Source organism: Xiphophorus maculatus, chromosome 22, assembly GCF_002775205.1.
Source record: "Xiphophorus maculatus strain JP 163 A chromosome 22, X_maculatus-5.0-male, whole genome shotgun sequence".
Taxonomy (NCBI): domain Eukaryota; kingdom Metazoa; phylum Chordata; class Actinopteri; order Cyprinodontiformes; family Poeciliidae; genus Xiphophorus; species Xiphophorus maculatus.
Genome location: NC_036464.1, coordinates 26,524,309 through 26,538,903, shown reverse-complemented (window position 1 = coordinate 26,538,903; position 14,595 = coordinate 26,524,309). Strand labels below are relative to the sequence as shown.

The 14,595-nt window shown below is 38.9% G+C and overlaps 1 protein-coding gene across 2 annotated transcripts; it reads right to left on the bottom strand.

Moving 5' to 3' along the window:
- Positions 1–137: 137 nt before the first annotated feature.
- LOC102225057 (gap junction alpha-5 protein-like) lies at positions 138–9,545 on the bottom strand. 2 transcript variants are annotated; one of them, XM_005814610.2, is made up of 7 exons: positions 9,217–9,545; positions 6,404–6,535; positions 4,844–5,008; positions 3,839–4,141; positions 3,123–3,188; positions 2,894–3,042; positions 138–1,977 (listed from the first exon to the last, which is right to left on the bottom strand). In XM_005814610.2, exons 2-7 carry the CDS (start codon positions 6,470–6,472, stop codon positions 1,518–1,520), a joined length of 1,212 nt encoding a protein of 403 aa, XP_005814667.1. In that variant the 5' UTR covers positions 6,473–6,535; positions 9,217–9,545; the 3' UTR covers positions 138–1,517. The 2 variants fall into 2 exon arrangements, with proteins under 2 accessions (XP_005814667.1, XP_023183746.1); XM_023327978.1 differs by having other exon boundaries at positions 9,259–9,545.
- Between the last annotated feature and the right edge of the window lie 5,050 nt (positions 9,546–14,595).

The window sequence follows — 14,595 nt, the reverse complement described above, 5'->3', positions numbered from 1 at the left end:
TTTTGAATTGGTGCATTACATACGTCACGGCCAAGCGTTAGTGATGGGGTCAAATCAGATACAGTTGTTTAAAATTTCCACACCTCCAACAAGCAATCATTTCTCAACAGCGGAGGGTCCAAACCCTCTGTACGAAGTGAAGGATAGAGCAAAGGTTTTTATTTTACCAAAGTATGCTGTAGTACAACTGATACAAAATCTAATGATTTACTCCATTCTCGGCATAGCTAGAACAGACTGATGATTTCCAAGTGATCTGCAGTAACAAATAACAATACTATTATTACTATTTCAAAATCTAAAAAGAAAACAGCACCAAGTGTAACAGATGGTACATGTGTAGCTAGCTGTTAGCTTCCCCCACACCAACAATATGTTTATGTGACCAACAATCTCATGCTTATATTATGTTTTGTGCAACAGATGAGGGACCTACTAATAACTTCATAGCACCTCGTCTAAAAAGAACTACAGAAATCGTTTGAGAGGCTATCAATAGGCGTGTTTCCATTAACCATAGAAAAGTGCAAATTGAAAGTACAAAAATATGTTGGAGGAAATACGACAATTTCTCAAAATCGCATGTTTTTTGATAAAAGGTTTTGTGCTAGAATCAGGTGATTTTTTTGGCTCTCTTGAAATAGAGGTACTTTGTGAAACTGCAATGAAAAAAACCCTTTATTTATATCACATGACTCACGCAATCAACAGCTAGATGTTACTACTGGCTAAAATGACAAAGAAGACAACAGGAAGTGGCAGGAGAATGATAGCTTGTCTTTTACTATATAGACAATGAGCAGCTGGCTCCACCAGCGCTCTCACAGCATCTCAAAGTCGTGTCATTCCAAAGTGTTGAATCCATAGCTCTTCTGTAAAATCACTGACCACTTTCCTCAAAATGCCTCATACCTAGTTGTTCCCAACTATCAGGTGCTTGTTGGCCCGAAGCTTGAATAAAACGCAGATGTCTTCTGCGATAGCTGATACCAGCACTAGGGCCATGTTTGAAACATGAATATATCTCATGTAATTGTTTCCATCCATTGTTGCTATGATTTTTAATGACTTATCATGTGAACAAGCTTAATGTGATTTTTATTTCATTTCTAATTTAACGGAAACATTGAAATTGAGAAATTGTCTTTTTTTTTTTTTTTACATTAGCAGAATAGACAAAGATTTAGACACATTTATGGTGGAAATGTAGCTACTGTCTGAAGACAAGATTCACTGAAACTGTCCTGGTTTCAGTGAATCAGTAACCAGGACAGTTATCAAAGATTCTCATCAAACCCAGCAGCTCTGACACATTCACATAAATTGTACATCAACTTCAACACATCATCACTGTAGTTAACTGTAGTAGTGGCATTTAAGCCTTTAAGCCTTTATTTTCCTAATCCAACATCCCCAATTGTAAAGCCAATGGAATCACAAGAGGGTGAGAAAAAAGTCAAGAGTTATGAATCCTGTTGAAAGGGTACTGTAGCTGGAGTCTATCTGTGATTTGATTTCTAAACTGAGAGATCGCCCGCTCTTGTTCGGCTGCTTGTTCCACTGGTTTTGCTGAATCTTCGCTTGTCCTTCAGCAGCAGCCCATCTGTGCCATTGCTCTGGATCTGGAGGCACATCATGTCTTTTCTCTCAGGACTGTAGCTGTTACTGTCAGAACTCAGGTACACTCCGTCTTGAATCTGGCCGTCTCCACAGTTCTCCCATTTGGTTGAATAATAATTAATGTGGAGAAAGTTTGCCTCCTCGACTGCAGCGGCCCTCTTCTCCGTCACCATGTTCTCGGAGTTTTGCTGAGAGGCCAGTCCGTTGTTAGGGAAGGGGAGCGGGAGGAATTGCGAGGAGCCAGTCACACACTGATTGAAATCAGGAGGTGGGGTTGACGGTCGAGGTGGAGACATGGAGATCTGTCGGACCATGGAGGTGTTAGCAGACGTGACACTCTTTGAGGAGAAGAACTTCCTGCAGTAGAAATGTTAAAGGAGTTAGTTTCAAATGAAAACTCCTTCCTGCTAAGATTTCCTGTTGACAATAAACATGAACCAATAAAGTATAAGACTATGATTTAACCCAAACTATCTTGGGGTGCAACATGGCCTTGAATAGTCTTCAAAGCAGCTGTCCTGAGTTAAAAGCAGAAATGTTATTTTGATACTGTAACATTGTGAACTGAAACTATGTTTTTACAGTCAGAAGCAGCCTGTATACTCCATGCCAGGCTTTATCCGATGTGGATGTGCAAAAACCTTCTCCAGCTGAACAGAAACAAAACTGAAGTTATTATCTTTGGACCTAAAGATGAACGATCTAGAGTCAATGCACAGTTTCACCTGTTATAGCTAAAACCAGCAATCAGCCCCAAAATCTGGGTGTAGTGATTGACTCAGACCTGAACCTTCAGAGCCACAAGACAGTTACAAAGACAGAGCAAGTCAGTTACACAGTCAGCCTTTTTCACCTGAAGAACATCTTCAGGATTAGAGGACTAATGTCTCAGCGAGATCTAGAGAAACTCATCCATGAGTTTATCTTTAGTCGCATTGATTACTGCAACAGCGTCTTCACAGGTCTGCCTAAAAAAATCACTCAAACAGCTGCAGCTGATCCAGAACGCAGCTGCTGGCATTCTCACTAAAACCAGGAAGATGGAGCACATCACACCAGTTCTATAGTCCTGTTGAGAATAAATAATTCTGTGTTTTCCTCTGTCGCTTTTAGCTATCTCCATGTCCGTATATACACACACACACAAAAAGAGCACATGTGTGCAAAGCTAAGATTAAAGGAAATGTCATGCTAGGGAACACCCTTTTTAGGGCGTTGCTTAGAGATGCAGACCAACCAAAGGACTGTTTTCCTCAAATATCCACTACACTACCTGCAGCAGTGTCTCCATGCCAGGTGATGCAGCTCGAGCACGCTGAGCACCAGGGAGACGACCGAAACGGCCAACATGAACACAATGAAGACATTTTTCTCAGTGGGTCTGGAGACATAACAGTTGACTGGATGCGGACATGGCAACGCCTCGGGGAAAAGAAAACAAACTCAAGTTAGGATTTGAGGATATGACTTTAAGAGATGATTTTGATCATTTCTGTTTTTACCTTGCAAACATACAGAGGATGGAGGAAGATGCCATAGAGAAAGTACTGCAGACACAAAAACACTACCTAGACAGAAAAGAAACACTCAAGCTTTGTTTCCAATGAAGTAAAACATTTTCAAAGCTTTGATTCCAGCTTGAACTTTCTTTAAACACTGGCTGCTTTGGAAATAATAATAATAAAAACACTTTTTGACAGTTTAAAAAATATTGTCTAAAATCGCAATATTTCTTGCCAGTCCTTTCAGAAAGTGAAGTTATCAACATAGAGTGGTGTCAAGAGGAAAACGAGAGACATTACACCCACCAATGCAGATGGCCTGAAGGCAGTTCAGGTCATGTGAAGCTCTATCCAGAGAAAGAGTGCTTCACTAAATATTTTTTTTATCCCCGAGAACTCTGTCCCTGAGCTGCTGCCTCTTTCAGATTTTTTGGAGTCAGGCATGAGAAGAGTGGGTCCTGAAGCTCAGTCGATGGGCGTTCATTTTCTAGTGCTTATCAAACATGCTTTGTTTTGACCAAGATTTTTAACATGCAGTCATGATCAAGTAGTATAGAGAATTGGCGCATATTTTAAAAAGCAGCCAAAGTCTATAGAAAAGCTTTCAGAAATCAAAGATGTCTTTAAAAGGTTATGAGGACGTATAAAGTTGTGTGGGGCGATTCCAGATGTCTACCAGGCTAAAAGTAGAATCTGCAGAATCAGTAAAGCTTTACCTCCAGGATGGTACGGATCAGAATACTCAGTATGTATGTCTTCAGCAGGGCCCCTCTCAGCCGAACGCGACCTGCAGACGAACCTTCATCTTTTTCCTTTCCTTCATCCTTCTCAGCACTCCTTCCCTGCTTGTTTCTTCCACCTCCTCCCCTTTCACCTCCTCCTTTGTCTTCCTCTTTCCCTCCTCCACCCGCATCCTCCTCCTCCTCCCTGCTCCTCCTCTTCTCCTCCATGCGAACCGTGTGCATGGCGTGGCCCATGTAGATTAGACTCGGAGTTGAAACAAATACAATTTGCAGCACCTGAAAAGGCAACGGCCATGAATGCCAAAGCACAACGGGAGTATTTCTGCATAGTTTTGCATTTGTCGTACACACATACACATATTTATACTTGTATCATCACAAATGTGAAAACATCTTTAAAGCTCATGCTTTTTAACACACCTTGAATTTATGGCATCAAACTAGCCTGGCCATTACCTTCTTATGCAGTTCAGCACGATTCAAATCTGACTTTCAGCACAGTCTGGGATTTCTCACATTCTCAAATTCTGTAAGAATTTTAACTGGGTCAATCAGCCAACAAAAAGAGTTGTGAATGGTGACGTCTGCCTTTGGTTTTAGCAATGGCAGCTGAGGAAATGAACGAAACGTTCGGTCCATGTTGGCCACCTTCCAAATATTGAATTAACATGAAAAGCTTCTTCATTCTCTCTTTGCAGTGGAGGATGGTTGTCTATGGCACAGGCAATTTAATGTAAGCTTCATATAGTCCTACTGGCGCGTTACATGTCACAGGCAAACTTCATCGACTGGGTAAAATCAATAGCCAAAACTTCAGAGGCAACACCATTTCTCAAAGGGTTCAGACCCTTTGAACGGATAATTGCAGATAATTTGTCTTCAATTTCAAATCAGCTTCTGAACGTGGGTTAGGATGTGTAAGAGTCCTAATATTAATTGATGTAAAAGCAAACTTTGATTCAGTGTTCAGGTTATTACCCAGTATCGTATGTGTGCTATAGGAAACGCTCGGTCATAACAGACGTTCTCGCAGCCCGGCTGCACCGAGTCACAGTTGAAGTCTTCCTGCTCATCGCCCCATGATGACTCGGCTGCCGTCCCGAGCACCAGGATGCGGAAGATAAACAGGATGGTCAGCCACACCTGAGGAGCGAGAATCAAAAGCAGAATCCATATGAAAACGCTTGGAAGCCAAAACAACATGGCAAATACAACAGGTAGAAATGTTAATTACTATCAGGATGTGAAGTGTTGCAGCTGAAGGGGTGAAGGGGCACAGTAACACATTAAGAGTCATTTTAGCCAAGTTGCAACAAAAAACAATTTTTTTTTTATTAGCACACACAGGCTAACAAGAATGTTGTTAGATGTGAGAACAGAAATTCAAGCAGCATCATCTTCCTTTTCACAGGTGAACTAGTGTTAATATTGTAGGGGTTTAAAACTTTATCAGCCACAAAGCACTGAAACGATTTAACATGTATTTATTGATTCATGCTACTGATGTGGTACTTCAGCATTAGTAAAATTCTTGATCATCTTGGACTCGGACTTATGAGTTTTCTAATTTTCTCAAGAGCATACCAACAAATTCTGTTTCCTCTTCAGTTTAGAGTAAAACTCCTGGCCGTATTCATGTGCAACCAATAAAGTCATTTTACTTTGAAGAGTTTAATGCCTGTGCCCCGAGGGGGGGAAAAAGGAAAACAAATATTCCAGTGCATATAGTTGTTTTTCTGTTTATACAACAGCGTGTTTCCACAGAAAGAACTCTCATTCTAGAACAGGTTCAGTGCCTGTGCTTTGTTGAGAGCTGACGCCTGCTTTAATCCGTTTTGGGATTATGCCAAACCCCTAGGGGGCAGTGTAGCACAAAGTTAAACCCTATGCCAGTGAAACAGAACCCTGTAAAACAACCAGAACTTCCTGTTAGGAATTAAACTTGGCGCCTGGAGGTTTATAGCACTTTATTTGTCACAGACTAGAATGTGCCGAACCCTAAAATTAGTTTTTTCTGCACAGTGTTCATGTGGAAGAAAGACCAGAATACATAAACATGTAATTCTTTTCCAGATATCTGGCTACATGTGGACTGGGCCTCAAAGTCTTTGTATTGTCTTGCTGTTGGTTTTGTCTTATCTCAGCTTGTTTGCTAATTAGGTGGTCTGGACTACAATACTAATATTTGCCCCATGACACCTATTTAAGCAAATTTTCTCCTTTTTTTTATCTACTTAAAAAAACTAAGCTTAACTCAATGAAAACACAATCTTGTGCATCACTATCATATTATACAACACAGGTGTTGTGTTATGTGTTTCCCTTCAAGAATTAATGATTTCCATATTTTTGCACAGTAAAACAAACTAAACAGCATTAACATTATCTTATATCTGCCCAGACATAAACTTCAGATCAGGACATAAACAGGACAATCAGGAGAAACATGTTCTATTCTGAGGGTGTAAATGTTTATCAGTAGTCAGAGTGTTGTTCTGCTCCATGTGGATGTACGCAGCGTGCCTGGACGTGTCATACCTTGCCAACAGAGGTGGAGTGCTCCTGTACTTCCTCCAGGAAGTTTCCCAAAAGGCTCCAGTCTGCCATGACTGACTCAAGCTGGGCGTGGAGCTTTTAATTCACCCTTCTGATGACCGCTGAGCTGCTGACCTGCAGACACAAGATGATGGAAAGTAAGAGAGAACAAACAGCAGTTTTAAAATGTTCAGGTGGGTTACATGGGGCGTCAAGGTACCCCAAACTATTGTCTTAGCTTCCATGCCTTCAGACAAGGCTGTGATTTTGATTATGTTGCAGATTTTCCGTTTTAGTTATACATAATAATGTATACAGAGAACAACAAACGTGATGCATAAAAGGTCATTCAGAAGATCTTACTGTCTCCTGCAACCTTTATAAGTAATTCTAAAATTAAACATTGAAGAAGGCACTGAAAAAGTATAGATTGCACTCATGTTGTGTTGTGTGTGTGGGGGTGTGTATGTGTGTGTTCTTCTATTATCTTAACCCTACTGACTACATCTCCACTCTGGCCCTGACCCCATTTATAAAAATGTCTGTGCCCAGTCTTAGTTTAGACTCATTCCAGTTCCCACACTCCCTCTCTGTCTGCCTCTGGGGACGGAAAACTGGACACACTCTCACACACATGCACGCACACACACACACACAGAAAGCCTTCACTGTATCACTGCCCTCTCGTGTTCTTTAAATTAAAAGGACCTGCATGTATTTATTCTCTTTATTAAGCAAACTTTGGAGTTTACCACTTAGATCCTGCATAAACGATTGTAAAACCCATTAAGTTGTACTGGATGAAACAATTGACTACAAGTCGCTTAAATATATAAACAATTTATATATAAGTATATAAACTAAATATATAAACTGTTTATATATTTAAGCGTCATACAAACGTATTTCAAACGTATTCTTTACGTATTGGAATGACTTTCAGCAAGAGTCTAAATTGGCAGAAAGTGACTCTGAGACACTGTTAAAAAACAAAGAGAGTTTTAACTGCCATCACTTTTGATAGTTAAGTTGTTTTATTATTTTATGCTTTGATGCTTTTAAAGCTAATTACATCTGGATGTAATGTTGATGCTTGTTCCTCTTGAAAAAGATTTTAGATCTTAAAGAGATCTCAGGTAGCTGTTTAGGTGAATTCTTGGTCATAAAAATGTCAATTATTTATCTTGGAAAAGAAGATCATACAGTGAAAATAACATTTTTGGCCATCTTATGTCCAATTTTCCATTTGCTTTTATGTATTTATTTCTTTAACTAGTTAGCTGACTATATGTATCTGTAAAGCATTGTATTAATCTCTTTACAAATTCAATGAAATTAGCCATAGAAAAGTCGTTTTTTTTAGAGAAACAGAAATGAAGACACAAAAATAGAAAACTTCACAAACCCTGTTTTCTCAGGTTTTAAGTTGCAGACACAGTTGAGTAAAGAATCTTTCCATCTCCTCCAGCTGGATTTAATTCCATAAAAGAAACAGCATCTTAAAATTTCTCAGCAGACATGCCGATTTGTTTTAAACGTAATTATCATTTTACGAAGCGCCACAGTTGACCTCAATGACATGATCTGACTTTGCTTTCTGTATCTCTTTCTGAATGGACTCTTTACATCGATTACTTTTATTAGCTTTTTTATTACAATTTACAATTTAGCTGCTGTGATTTCATTGGAAAAAAGGTACTAACTCCTGAAGGGGAAAAAAATGGAAGATAACATTTAACTTGGAATTTACTGCAGAAAGTATGTTTAAATGATGCCTGGAAGAAAGCAATGAATCAGAACTCCACATTTTTAACCACTTTAATGCCCTTCCTTTCCTGTTTTTCTGAACCCATAAGAGCTTTAAACAGACGGCGTGTTGGCGTGTGTGTGTGTGTGTGTGTGTGTGTGTGTTCATGTCTTTCACAAGTGCTCCCAGCATCATTAATAACAATATTACTTCCTGGTATAGACTTTCGCTTGACCTTTGTGTGTCAATATATGTGTGTGTTCATTACCAGCCCTTGGTATTGTTCTGCATCCTGTAGCACGCACACACACACACACCCGCCAACACATGCACCCACACACACACACACCCACATACATACCTATGACTTTTCCTCTGTCTGCTAATATGCAATAAAAAATTATTAAGACTTGAAATCATTTCAAACTGACAATTAATTGAATTTTCAATAACATATATAAGAAATCACTTACTAATAATTCAATAAATTAAAACATGTGTTCCAATGAGGCTTGTTTCTCTAATTAGAGACACTTTTTGAGTTAAAATAAGTTAAAATTTCCAAGAAGGTTTATAACTTACTTTTTATTAACCACACAAATATTAAGCTTTTTTATTGGTCTAATGTAATATTCTACTCTTAATGTCATGTTTTTATTTAGGCTGAAAAACATCATAGTAAGAGAAAGGTTTGAAAATTACATTAAATAAGCTACATACTGTGTTTCCCTTTGAGAATTGCATTGCTGAAATAAATTAGCTTTTTGACATAACTACTTTCTTTTTAAAAATTATTTTTAAAAAGCCCAATTTCAAGGCGTTAAATATTGAATACATTTTTTAAAGTCATATTTCATATAACATTTTTACAACTGAAGTTAACATAATCACCTGATTGCAACATTATCACTTGATTGTGACTATGTTAACAATCAGAATGGCAGTAAGTGCCTGGAAAATTCTGAATTGTCTGTATTTCACTCTCAACAAGAGGGATGAGGATGTTTTTGTTTTCAAATTCAGAAAGTTCTGGACTACAGGGTGCTTAAGAGCGGTGAAGACATTTTACCTGATTTCAAATGTAGATGTTGGTAGTTTGATGCAAACTCACAAACGGTTTAATGACGGTAAAGCGACGGACGCCTCTTTCCTCTGCGGTAGGTGTTGCTGAAGTGCCCTTGAACAAGGCACTTGATGCCCTACTTCACAGGTGATCCGAAGGGATTTGCTGAACACAGTTTGTGTCTGACACAAGCCACAGTGCCTTTCTGTTGTCTGTAGTTTGCCTCAGCCCAGGCCGATAACTTCAATCTCAGAAAAACAACTAATGGAGACTGACGCAAAGACGGATGAACTAGGAGAGCTGAGTAAACAGAGTCCAACCAGCTGCTGTTTGGATCCAGAGATCTGGAGTGAAACTAAATATGAGGGAGGCTGTGATTTATACACGCCTCCCCCCCTCCTCCTCCTTTCCCCTCTGCTTCTCTTTCTTATCCACATCTCCAGAGGAAGTGGGCCTGGTGCCTCGCTGCCTGCTATTCAAAATTAATGTATGTTTGTTTGTGGCTTCTGGCATCTGAAGGAAGTCGCGTATTGTACGAGGACACAATAGCTGAAGGTCTCCGTCCTGCATTCCTTCATGTGTTCTTCTCTATATGTCTCCGGTTGCCCTTTACTGCCTTAAATAACAGCTGCTGACAGAGTTCTCACTAACCATCCAAGTTCAGCACTAAATTGGACATTGCTGAATTTAAGGAGCAACTCTTTTAGTTGCTTACAAACTATACGATCCAGATCAGAAGGATTCCTTCCTTCTATGGGTTATGGTGGTGACAGTGTTAGGAGTGGGTAGCCGGCTTCTGCTATACCTGCTGGTGGCTGTCAGAGGGACCCAGTGGTGTCCCAGGGCAGCTATGGCTACAATCCAGTAACTTGCCACCATCGGCGTGTGAATATGTGAATGACTGAATGTAGAGTGAAGTGCTGCGGCGTCACATAGCGCTTTACAAATCCAAGCCATTTACCATTTTTGCAGCGATTGAAGGAAAAGCTGAACTCATCCGTCTTGGTAAGTAACCTAAACACCCGTGTTGGAGATGATGATGGCCATGAATGGGGGACCCAATCTGACCTACTAATCATTGTTTGGCCATACCAAACGCTCTGTCTGAGACTAGGTATGTCAGTAAGTACACATGACATCAGGAAACCTCGGGTCTCCTGCTGGTGATTTCTGCCTGTCTTGTGTGATTACACCAGTGACTATCTGTTGGATTCGAGAGTGAACAGAGGAGCTAAGCTGTAAGCCAGCTAGCCCCTGGTGGTGAGGTGGATCAGATGGTAAGGAACAAAGCATACAGCTATGTGTAATCAATCAATCAATCAATCAAGCTTATTTGTATAGCACATTTCAGCAACAAGGAAGTTCAAAGTGCTCGATATAATAAAAACACAAAAATACAAAGTTATAGAACATAGTCAACATTTGAAACGTTGCAAAATGCCGTCATTACACCTCAAAATGTTAGTTTTTCATTTATTATGGTTCAAAAGCAACTCTAAACAGGTGGGTTTTTAGTCACTTGTAAGATTGTTGTGAAAGGAACTCAATGTTTCGGCTGTTTTACAATTTTCCAGAAGCTTGGAAAGTTTGGAAGTAATAGGAACATCAGAGGCCCCAGTATAGGGGATCTTTAATTCCCACCTCAATCAGAGCTTTTCCAGCTTTCCAAGGGATACAGAGAACTGAGGATCCGAACAAGCTGTGTTCTGGCCTGCAGTATAAATGTAACTTTTACTGGAATTACACCAAAGAATATTGTATTTTATGTATTTCATCTTAAGTCCAGGGCATAATAGTTAGTTTTTGGGTTTTTTGCTGCTTTTACTACCACTAGAAGATACATGAATATAGGATATATTGTAGACAGCACTGTCAGAGATGCAATGAGTTTATAGCAGGTGTGCAAATGATCCAATTGCCTGACTGTTGATTGCAGCAATCCACATTATCAGTAGAAACAAAAGCAAATTTGTTTCTGCTAATAATGGGGGGAAGGGGGGAATCTATTAAAGCATGGCGGGTCGCCAGGCGTACAATACACTGGGGGAAACCCTGAATTTGGCCATGAATTTTTGTGCTGTTCAAATCAACCTGGCTCTAAGTGAAAATATAATTTTTCCTCATTTGAAGCCATGAATTAATTGTGACTAAACACATTTTTGATCCAATTTCATCAACTGAAAAAATCACACAAATAGAACCTGTCTGGCAACATAAAGTAGGCTAAAAGATCTATAAAAAGCAATATGTGATATTTAGTCAAGTTTTCTTTGTCTAATTGTAACAATAATTTGATGACCTGAAACACGTTTGGGGGAGGGAAGCCAACACTTTCACAGGACATAGCTCCAGTAAAAGAGTTTTAGTTCTCCTTGCTTTTGTCTCCATATTTGTAGATCAACTCAGATGTGTACAGATGCAACATGTGATATAAGTTCATGACTCCAGAATGCTCTAATGATGCATGCAGAGAAAATTTGTAGTGGTTCCAACTTTTTTTTTCTTTTTTTTTTTTACAACAGAACTTGTGATAGATTCAAATATGCCGTCACTTCCCACAGGCCATTACTGGTGGGTTTTATCTTGCACTTCTGAAGTTGCGGTCACACCATGTGACAGAACATTGGTGAGGAGCAACATTGTCCCACCACAAACGTTTGACTTTACACCAGATATAATGCAATATAAACTTAGTTTTGATTTTGAGGAGGCTACACTGTGCTAAAGTTTCTTTAACGTGTCATGACAGATGATATCGAGGCGAGTTGACTGCTGAGTTAATACAACCTCTGGCTATTTGGCAGTTATCAAGTTCCACTTTGTAGTTGGATTTTAAATGTGTTGATATTCCGTGAAGTTTAATCAAAGGCGTATTGAAAAGTCACACAAATGCAATAAAACATTACTGATTTCTCAAAGATATGAGTCTCTCTTAACTTTTACACATTGGCTTTGGCTTCATATGACCTGTTTGTCAAAGCAGACACTAAACAGCAGCTCATTCTTTTCACAAACCAGGATGGATGAAAAAAACATTTATTTCATTAACATCATCATGATAAGCAGAAAGAATGAGGTTAGCGGAGCGCGTGAATGTACAGTGACCAGGTTATTCCGTGAATGAATGTATTCACCATGCCCAAATACACTCTAAAAAGTGTATTTGGGCTGTTGTTCATGTTCTGGACTTATTTATAGTAATCTCACTTAATTCTTTTGGTTTAATGATGACAACTTACTGTTTTGTGTTGAGTTAACTTAAAAGTTACACATTTTTAATCTAAAAGAACATTTTACTTTGACTTTACGTGAAACAATTAAGTTCAATGTCCTACATTTGAAATAATGACAAAAGCTTCACCAGGAACAGATCCCCTAGCAACCAGGCTGTGGTGATGCAGGGGAGGAGCACAACAAACACAAGGAGACCTTCGCCCTCGACATGGCCGTCTCAAGTTCGATTCACGGCCTGATGAGCTTGGCCACATGTCTTCTCCCTCTTTTATTACTAAGTACTCTCAAATAAAGCCAGCCTGAGCCAAAAAAATAAATAAATAAAATATCCTTTATTAGTTTACTTCTGTATTTAAAGTAAACTAAATCATTTGAGTAAGACTGACTTAAATTTGTAATGTTAACCCAACTTAATAAATTAATTTGAATAAACTTAATTGAATTACTTGTTACCAATTGAAGCGATTCAATTAAATTGGTTCAGTTATTTTCTTTGTACAGTGTATTCTTCTCTGATGTCAAGGTGACAATGCCAGGGTATACATGGGTTGGCCACCACAAAGCCTAGACTCGAACCCAAAAAGATCTCTACAGACATGTTGTATGTTATTGTTGATACGTGTAAATTTTGTGCATGCCCACAATGCTGTATGGCAAAAAGATGATTTCTTTGATTGCCATCCACAGCGGTAGAACAATTCTGTTAACAAAATGAAATGGAATGAAGCAAAATGATTATTGATTTAGTACAGTGTGCCACAACAAAGGGAAAAATAACACAGAAAAACCATTGAAGAATAACTCAAAAGCATTTGCAGGGGGTCGGGATCTGATGCGCATAATGTCAAGTTACAACTTGTCTATAAGATCTTGGTGAAAAATAATGCAAATCTGAACAGAAAGTAACATTGTGGTTTTCCAGGAGTTTTTCCAAATGATGCCATGTCATTATCAAACCGGAAAGCATTCCAAGGAATATTAGTGTGATTTTTTTTTTTTTTTGGGACTGACTATTTAAGGAAAAAGTTGAATGTGAAATCTATTGATGCTTAATAATAGGTTGATGGCAAAGGTCTATTTTTCATTATTTCAAGGCTGAACTTTACTCAGTGATGAACAGCAGGATTCGAGCAGGTCTTGTCTTCACCTCTTCATCAGCTGCACTGAGTGGGTGGTGATGTCTAGGCGAATGATTTCACTGTCCTCCTGCCTGCATCACACCTCTGTTATCTGTTGCACTAAGAGCGATAGCATTCCTTTCCTCAAAAGAGAACACAACACATACACACACACACATTCACACATAGGCAGACAGTGCACACATTTGTCCTGAACTCTTTGGACTAATTTTAGGAAGGACTCAATTGGTGTGGCAGTAAACTGGATGGAGGTGTGAAGGTGGGTCTATCAGAGGCTCTGTCCCTCTTCAGACACACAGCTGACAGTCAACTCTCTGATACTGGAATGCTTTGAGGATAAGGAACACTTTTAAAAACGGTGGTCTAAACAGTTGATGCTTGGTTGTGTTTGATGCACCACCAAGCATTTTGATCTGCTATTGGATCACTGAAAATGTCTTCTTGTGCCCCAATGAGATAAAGAGTCATGAAATATTAAGTTAGAAGTTCATAGAAAATTTCGGAGGATTTAATTTGGGACATGAGCTTTAATTGCCTGATGAACATTATATGCTAAAAATACTCATTAAAGGCTTTCTTTATTCTAAACTCTTCACACTACGGGGCCTCATGTCACACGTCTGAAATTGTGATGTTACCTAAAAAGATTAAATCATAGACAGTAAATCAATGTTGTAATTTTAATCTTAATTGAAAATATGCTAACTTAACTCTAAATAATGTTAAAATTAAGTTTTTATTCATTGAAATTGACGGTGATTCACTGTATAGCCAGAGAAGTGGCAAAATTTCAACCCAACTTAGTCAGTCATTTTAAATAATGTGGTTTGGCCCCCTGCTCTTGAGGGCCAAATCACAATTCAACTGCAATTTAAGGTTTGTTCATAATCGTTTTTATTGTTCCTTTTATTAACATTCATTGAAACTGTTTAACAATAGCTGAGTTGGCAATGATGCTGATAATTTCCTTCTTGTTTATGATTTTCTAAGCATTTTGGACGTTTGATGTCTT